Source organism: Carlito syrichta, unplaced genomic scaffold (genome assembly GCF_000164805.1).
Source record: "Carlito syrichta isolate Samal-C Ts95f unplaced genomic scaffold, Tarsius_syrichta-2.0.1 Scaffold308813, whole genome shotgun sequence".
NCBI classification, from domain to species: Eukaryota; Metazoa; Chordata; class Mammalia; order Primates; family Tarsiidae; genus Carlito; species Carlito syrichta.
Window position 1 is genome coordinate 375316 of NW_007252909.1, and position 8525 is coordinate 383840.

The 8525-nt window shown below is 37.9% G+C and overlaps 1 protein-coding gene across 1 annotated transcript in view; it reads left to right on the forward strand.

Moving 5' to 3' along the window:
• HELZ (helicase with zinc finger) overlaps positions 1–8003 on the forward strand; it is a 164149-nt gene extending 156146 nt beyond the window's left edge. Inside the window, exon 33 of the mRNA XM_021716430.1 lies at positions 6649–8003. Coding sequence (XP_021572105.1) covers positions 6649–6983 — 335 coding nt within the window. The 3' untranslated portion in view covers positions 6984–8003. The remainder of the gene's footprint in view (positions 1–6648) is intronic.
• The last annotated feature ends 522 nt before the right edge of the window (positions 8004–8525 follow it).

Below are 8525 nucleotides of genomic sequence, written 5' to 3' on the forward strand. Positions count from 1 at the left end.
AGAGTGATTTGAGTTCTTCAGGGTATATTCCCAGTAGGGGGATTGCAGGGTCATATGGGAGGTTGATGTTTAGGCCTTTTAGGAATCGCCACACTGCTTTCCACAGAGGTTGCACTAGTTTACACTCCCACCAACAGTGTAGAAGTATTCCCTTTTTGCCACACCCTCTCCAGCAGCTGTTATTTTTTGAGTTGTTGATGATTGCCATTCTGACTGGGGTTAGGTGGTATCTCAGTGTGGTTTTGATTTGCATCTCCCTGATGATTAGTGCAATTGAACATTTCTTCATGTGTCTGTTGGCTGCTCGAATGTCTTCCTTTATGAAGTGTCTGTTCATATCTTTTGCCCATTTTATAATGGGATTGTTTGTTTTTTTCTTTTCAGCACGTTGGAGTTCCTTGTAGATCCCAGGATAAAACATATTTCTAAATAGGCAAAATCACCTTTGCTTGGGAAAAGTTTATTTTCTGTTTGTTCTTTTCTTCAGGGTTGGTAGTGGGAGTTGGCTAGGTTAATATCAGTTTTCAAGGATTTATAGTCAATAAAGTGTTGACAATTTGCTATATGATAATTTGACCATGAGACCATCAGTGTCTAACATTTTAGGATTTAGAAGCCCTGAATGCATTCCTCAGTTCTGCTAAACTGTAGACCTCCATGACTAAAGAAGGCAAAAGAGATAGGGATAAGAATGGACAAGGTGCTCTAAACTTGTACTGTGTGTCAGAGAGTCTAAGTCTTCCTCTTTAGCCTTAAACATAGATGCACTTTTCTCTTTCTTTTGTTCTCTTTTTTATACTGAATGTTAAGAAACTAATTATATTATGTGAGTTCTCTAATTCCTTCTCTTTGTAAGCCACAAACATTGATCTTTCTGAACAAATCTGAGATCTTTATGTGGTGAATTTCTGTCTAGTAACATAAACCTTTGTATTGGAAATTAAGTTTGTTCATCTTTAGAATGCAAACCTGTTTTTTCTGTAACTGACCCATTTTGAATATCTGACATACATGTGTATTTTTAGAATAGTAGACATTGTAAGACAAAAAAAATTTTTTAAATTTTGCTTTTGTTTCTGGGCCTGCTTTGTCATTTTTAAGGTCTAGTATACCTACACCCATGTTACCAAATTTGAATTTCCTGACCAACGTCTAAATTACAAATCAGTGATGATAACTTACTATTTGTGGTTGTTTTATTATAATTTATTTTTAAGACAATATTATATATATATATTTTTTAAAAACCTAAGTTTTAGGATAGCTTTTAGTGAAAATCAATAAAAAACTGACTTGAACTTACAAGATAGAAAGTCCCTGAACAAATACCTAAAGTTCATGTCATTTATGGTGTATTTTCTGCAAATATTAAATGATTATTTTCTTCATTGCTTAGAGACTAATTGTAGTGTTTTTGTTGACAGTAACAGTTAAGCACCAAAAAATTAATTCAGAAATCAGTAATGTTCTGAAGCACTTCTTTTCAGTATTGTTTTCTCTGGAAATGTACAGTAGTGGTATATCAGACAGAAAAAAATAACCTCATGAGACACTTAGTGCTGAAATTTGAGATTTCTTGAGATTGTAGAAAACTGTATTGTATTGGTTGACATTTAAGAGATCATTATGTTTGATATGTGTATGTTTTCTCTACGACTGAGTTGTAAGCTTGAAAACTGAGACCATGTATTTGACCTTTTCAACGTTTTAATTTCTCATTTTGACGCTGAACACATTTCAGGCTCTTAGTAAATGCCTGCAGAGTAAGGAGTGATCCAGTCGCACTATGGGGGGGTGGGGTCCCCAAACACAGGGGAGCTTGGTTTCTATTCACTTATCATAGTGACAAGACATCAGATACTTTCTTTTAATGCATTGGATGAAAATTTAAGATTAGATGGAAATTTGTACTTTCAAAAATAACATTGTAAGATTAGTTAAAATTCATAGTTTTAAGGACTGATTTCTCTTATTGGGAATATGTGTGATAAATCAGATTAATAAAGATCTTGCACTTATTGTTAGATAAGAACACGGGCCACTGAAATATTTTCTAAGTATTTATCACTTAATTGAAAGTATTTAAAACTGTAATTATATTGCTGAGAAAACGAGACCATGATTACATAAAAATAAAAATAGTAAACTATTGAACTGTCAAAGCCATTTTCATTTTATGTATTATTTTAGATAGTTCAGGCCTCCTTTATATTGAACAATTTTATGAATTTGTAAAGTTTTAAAATAATACTGTTAAATTAGCGCATTGAATAAATAAAATACTAAGAGTAAAAAATGAAATATTTTCACCCATTTTCTAAATTCTAGTTTAATGTTATCTTGGGCAGCCATGTTGCCAATGTTAAAATGCTTTTTAAATTTCATCATATCAGGTATGAAGTCGCTTCCATCAAGCATCACCAGTGTGTTTTAGAGGAAGTAAACCATTGTAGTGTGGATTTAAAAAGAAATATTAGCATGTTTCTTATGATTTCTGTTTTTTTCTTATTTTGAGCTTGGTGATAAAGCAGTCTCACTAAATATCTGCGGGTCAAAGAGCGTAATACTGTATCTGAGTTTTCTCTATTTGGTGATAGTCTAAGCTATGTCAGGTTGCAAGAAACAGAAACCCACCTAAACTAACTCAAGTAAAAAGAATTTTACTGGAAATGAGGTCCAGGGAGGCCATTTGCATTCATGAGGGGAGCTGGAAAGTCTTCTGATCCATGTAAGGTGCATGGCGCAAAATGCTCAACTGCTAGATGTGGTGACCACTGTGCCCTCTCCATGGCCCATGGCTTCCTCTGTGTGCCTGCTCCTTCTGCTTTTCTTGTAGATTAGTCTTCTGATTGCTCTGCTCCTTCATGTCTTTTTAAGTGACTGTGGACTGTCACAGTACCTTGAATCCCCATAACCTACCTAAAGATCTCAGTTTCTTTCTCGCCCTCTCCCTCTGCCTCCCCCACCACGCCACACACAAGGAACCTGACCCAGTGTGGATCAAGTATGGTCCAGTGGAGCACTTTCTTTAGGACATGAACACAGGAAGGAAGAGACCATCTATGTGCCCACTAATCACAGGGTCATCAAGAAGCAGAGTGCCAGACTCCCAAGGATTCAGTGCAGAAGAGAGCATGGGCCTCTCCTTCACGGCTGTCTAATCTGAGAAATAAGATTAACACACATAAAGCAATAACAAATGACATAAGATCAAGTGCTAGCTGTGGGTGTAGATGTGTGGTGTAGACAGTGAACTCTTAAGGATCAGCTTTGCACAAGGAGAACTGTCTCGCGTCTCTCTTATCTTCTCCTTCTGATGTCCAACATCAGCCTTCTACCTTGTTAGAGTAGACTTCTGAAGAAACAGAAGTCTCGGTGCTTGTCTTGGTGTCTTTACCTTTGTTTTCCCACCTGTGTCAGTTAGGGTAAAGGCAAGCCATCATCACAAAGAGACCCCAAAATACAGTGGCTTAAGTAATGTAGAAATATTTTTCTCTCTCCTAATTGTCTGGCTGCTCCTTGCTGAGTAGCTTTGCCTCACAGGGTCTTTGAGAGACCCATGTTGCTTCTGCTGTGTCTCACTGTCCTCTGAGAGACTGTCCTCCTTTGCATCGCCAAAGGTGGGACCCTGCTATGACTGTGTTTCAGGGCGAGTGACTTGTCTTCAAGCTGGCGATGATACAGAAATTGCATGCATCACTTTCACTGCTGTCTCATTAGGTCAAATGTAGTCATTTGGCCATACTCAGCTGCAAGGAAAGCTGAGAAATGTCACCAGCTGGGTAGCCATGCGTCCAGTTTGAACTTAGTGTGATGAGTGGGTGAGGTTTCTATTGCTAAAAGGAAGGACGTAAAGAATGGAAACAGGGAAACTGGTCTCTGCCAAGCCCTCCTAGTCTTTCCTCACCTATGTAAGTCTTGTCCTTCAAGACTCTTTCCACGTTTCATTTTCTTCATTTTCTCTGTTCTCCCTCACTTCCCATCAGCATTCACTATGCCATTTCCATTGTTACTTAGTCATGCGGTGGGTTTATGTATTATCTCCACTGTAAAGCTACAAGCTTATAAAGGGCTACTCTTTTTTTTTTTTTGAACTAGAGTCTCACTTCATTGCCCAGGCTGGAGTGTATGGCACTCTCACGGCCACCCCAGCGTTGACCTGCTGGGCTGAGGCGATCCTTCTGCCTCAGCCTTCCAAGTAGCTGGAACTACAGGTGTGCGCCACTGTGCCTGGCTAATTTTTTGATTTATTGTGGAGGTGAGGTCTCACCTTGTTGCCCAGACTGGTCTCCAACCCGTGGGCTCAGGCAATCCTCTCGCCTTGGCCTCTCACAGGGAGGTTGTGATTACAGGCTTGAGCCACCTCACCCAGCCCACTCTTACCAACTTCATACTTTCCACACACATAGCACAACACTGACTACATAATGGGTGCTTAATAAATACTTGTTGGACTGAATTAACGTGACAATTTTAAGATTTTGGGTGGGTAAATGGGCAGATTCCAGATAAGAGAAGCAACTTGTGAGAAAGGAAAGAAGGAATGAGCGAGATTCACTAGCCTGTTTAATTACATAGAGGGTCTGGTGAGACTCTCCAGAGTTCATTTATCTGGAAAGAGGCAGAGGGAGAAAATAATGAAGGAGCACTTTGAATAGCAGATAACAGGATTCATAGTGGAGCTACAAGACATAAACAATGCTGGATACACTGTTCAGTGGAACAGAAACAATAGAGCACCCAAATGCAGATGTAGGTGTACCAAAGAATTTAGTATATAATAAAAGTATAAGCAGTATTGAAAGGATAGATCATTCAATATATGATACTGGTTCAATTGCCTAACCACCCAAAGGAAAAATAAACACATAAGTAGTCCTGTCTTTACTTTATGCCATATACCAAAGCACATTGCAAGCAGATTAAGGGATTTTCATTTAAAACAGGAAACCCTAATAGATCCAGGAGGGAATATTGTGAATATTTATCTGACTTTATAAAGGAACTATTTCATGGATTTATGTAAATAAAATCTAAAACATTTGTTGGCAAAGTGGAAAAATCATTAAGAGGGAGATCACAAAGTAGGTGAAAATATTTGCAACATATGACAGAGAGTAGCATTCTTTATGTGAAAAAGCAATAGAATGGAATGTCCAGTAGAATAGTGAACAAAGACAGTCCAGAAATGGCTAATAAATGTGGAGGAAATGTCCATACACAGCAGTAATCAAGAAAATGCCCATTACAACTACAACGCGATAGCTGTACAATAGGCTAAGATTTAAGTGCAGTCATAACATCATGTTGTGATTGGATAGGGAAATGGGCAGACAGAATTGACTGAGTATAAATGGGCAGTAAGTCCTTGCAGGGTGGTTTGGCTCTAGTTATCAAAAGCTTTAATTGTGTATATACCATGTGGTCCAGCCATTATACTCCTTGGTACTTACCCTAAGGAAACAGTTATAAATATGTGGAAATATTTATCTGTAACATTTTTCGTAGTCTATAAAAGTGAAAAAAATGGCTATGATGAAAGCTTTTAAACATGAGAGGTTACTTAAGTTATGAAATATTCTGTATTAAATGAAGTCCTTAAGAAAAATACACCAGCAGTTTAAGGCTTATCTCTGGTATTTGGAAATATAAATGACTTATTTTCTTCTTTGAACTCTTCTATAATTTCCAGATTAACTTCGATGAATATGTACTGTGTTATAATCCAATAAAGTGTCTGTCTAAATTTTTTAAAAGATTGAAAACAGAAGCAATGTTTGAAAACAAGCTATGGTCTAGTGAGCCATAAAACTGGTTAGGAAGGGTAGAATCAACTTGTGAAGGACCTTGAAAGTCAGGCAGATTTAGGAAATGTGAAGTTGTTTGCGTTTTTCCCCCTCTTTGTTACTCATTATATGCTATAAGCAAGGGTCGCATTTTTTTTTTTGAGTTGGAGTCTCACCTCTGTCGCCCAGACTGGAGTGCAGTGGCCGCTCCCGGCCACCGCAGCCTCGCCTACTGGGCTCTGGTGAGCCTTCCACCTCAGCCTTCCGAGTAGCCGGAATTACAGGCACACGCTACCACGCCCGGCTGATTTTTTTTTTGATTTATTGTAGAGATGAGGTCTCGCTGCCCAGGCGGGTCTCGAACCCGCGGGCTCAGGCAATCCACTCACCTCAGCCTCCCAAAGGCGCAGGATTACAGGCTGAGCCACCGAACCTGGCAAGGGTAGCATTTTAAACCCTTTGAATCCAGTGGTGCTGTTACTTAGGTTAATGATAAAAGTTATTTTAACTAGAAACCTGCATATACAGCTCGTTTTTAATGGTAAACGATGAGCAGTTACTGTAATAAATAATGAAGCATGCCGTTGCACAAACTAGTTTTTTACTTCTCAGCAAGGCTTCAGATTTGAGCGTTAGTTTTTATGTCAGCCATTCCAGTTGATGTGATTGGTTTATGCGTTGACTGATAGAGATGCTCAGTTGGATGTAGGGTGATGTCCACGTTCTGTGGCATATGCAGTGTGTCCTTGTGGCCAGCTGTCCCCAAGTTCCCGGAGAGGACAGTCAGCTGGGTCACACTGAGTGAGATGTGTGCACATCGCTGGGCTCGCACTCAAGTCAGTGTTCTGTTCTTTGCTTCTAGCTCCACCCAAGATGGTCAAACCCCCTGAGGACCCGCTGAAGTCGGACAGCCTCGAGGTGGCTGGTTCCTTCAACTACAGTGTGCTGCAGCATCTCGGCCAGTTCCCGCCCCTCATGCCCAACAAGCAGATCGTGGAGTCGGCCAACAGCAGCAGCCCCCAGAGCGCTGGTGGGGGCAAGCCCGCCATGTCCTATGCCAGTGCCCTGCGGGCCCCGCCCAAGCCCAGGCCCCCTCCTGAACAGGCCAAGAAGAGCAGTGACCCTCTGTCTCTGTTCCAGGAACTGAGCCTGGGGAGCGCATCCGGCAGCAATGGCTTTTACTCCTATTTTAAGTAGTCGCTTTTTTTTCCTCAAGGGAGAATGTTTTAATTTGTGTCCATAGAATTAAGGTAGTTGGACTTCGTCTATAGATGCACAGTTCCTTTGTTTTAATAGTAAATTTGTTCCCACTTAATTGCTTTGCTGCTAGACTTGCAACTAATTTTTTAAAAGTATATTCCATTATTTTGCATTTTTGATGTGAGTCAGAATTTTGACAGCTTTTATGTAGAACAAAAAATATTTTTAAATTTGTGTATTGTTACATATGTTTGCATCAAGCTAGCAGCCAGAGGTTAATTGTGCAACTATAAAAAAAGGAAAAAAAAGTTTGTCTAAAATGTATTTAAAAAGAAAAAAATTGTAAGTAGCATTTACATTTATTCAATAATATTACCATATGCTGGGTTTCTGTACCAGAAATGGCCAGTTGATGTACAAATGTATGTTATTTTTGCTTAAATTCATTTAAAATTTTTTAAAATAAAGGGCAGCATCTTCTAAATACTTTAAGTTTTATCAGCTATTTTTTTTTTTTTTTTTGGTGACATGATGCTGCATTCTAAAACTTATGGTTTTAGACTATGTATGATGTGCTGTTTTAATCTCCATCCACCATAGGATAGAGTCAAAGGCATTCTTTGCAGGTATATTTTCATATGCCACTGTTTTTTGAAATGTGAAAAAAAAAAACATTGGCATACTTACTTATTTTTTGAACAAGCTACTCTTCAAGCTTGTTTTTAATGTTAATTTGATATAGTGTGTTTTTTTTAAACAAATCATGAAGCTGAAAAATTTTTAGGATTGTTGGTGCTTAGTAGACTTAATAACTATTTTAAAAATGCGTGAATTTAGTAAAATCCTTTTTTTCTCACTATGCATGTATAAATGTTTGTAACCTGGCTTTCCCCTTCTCCAGTGGTATAAAGAATTGTGCCGCTTTGAGATTTGTTTTTTTTTTTCCCCTCCAGTAAAAATTTTGGTACCTTATTTGATGTTTACATTAAAATGTGACATTATACATGGCAATTCAAATATTTTACTAGCTGTTTTGTTTGAGGAACATCATTAAAGAAGAAATATAACTTTTGTCAAGATGTATCAAAATTCATCAAAATCTGAGACAGAAAACTACCCTTGTTTTTCATATCTTTATTCTAAAATTCCCCTATTAAACTTGTATAAAAATATAAAATTTAAGTAGCAGTCTTAAATAGTCTACACTCTGAAAATTGCTTAGAATGAACTTTGGTAAAATCCAAAGGAAAATGTTTACTCTCTTAAAACTTGTGGTCTTGTCACACATTTAAAGCAATGCATGTCCTTATCTTTTTCCTGACCTAGTAATACTACTTTTATATTTCAGAAATATCTTGAAACTACAATATAAACTTTAAAAAAATAAGGTAAGGCTGAGGAACATTTCAAATGAACCCAATCTTCCTGATAATCTATTTCAAAAAAGTTTTCTGGAAGATTTCTTTGATAGGCCATCCTACAGTCAAAGAACTTATTAAAAGCCAGGTTGAACGTGGTAAGGATAAAGAAAAATTCCTG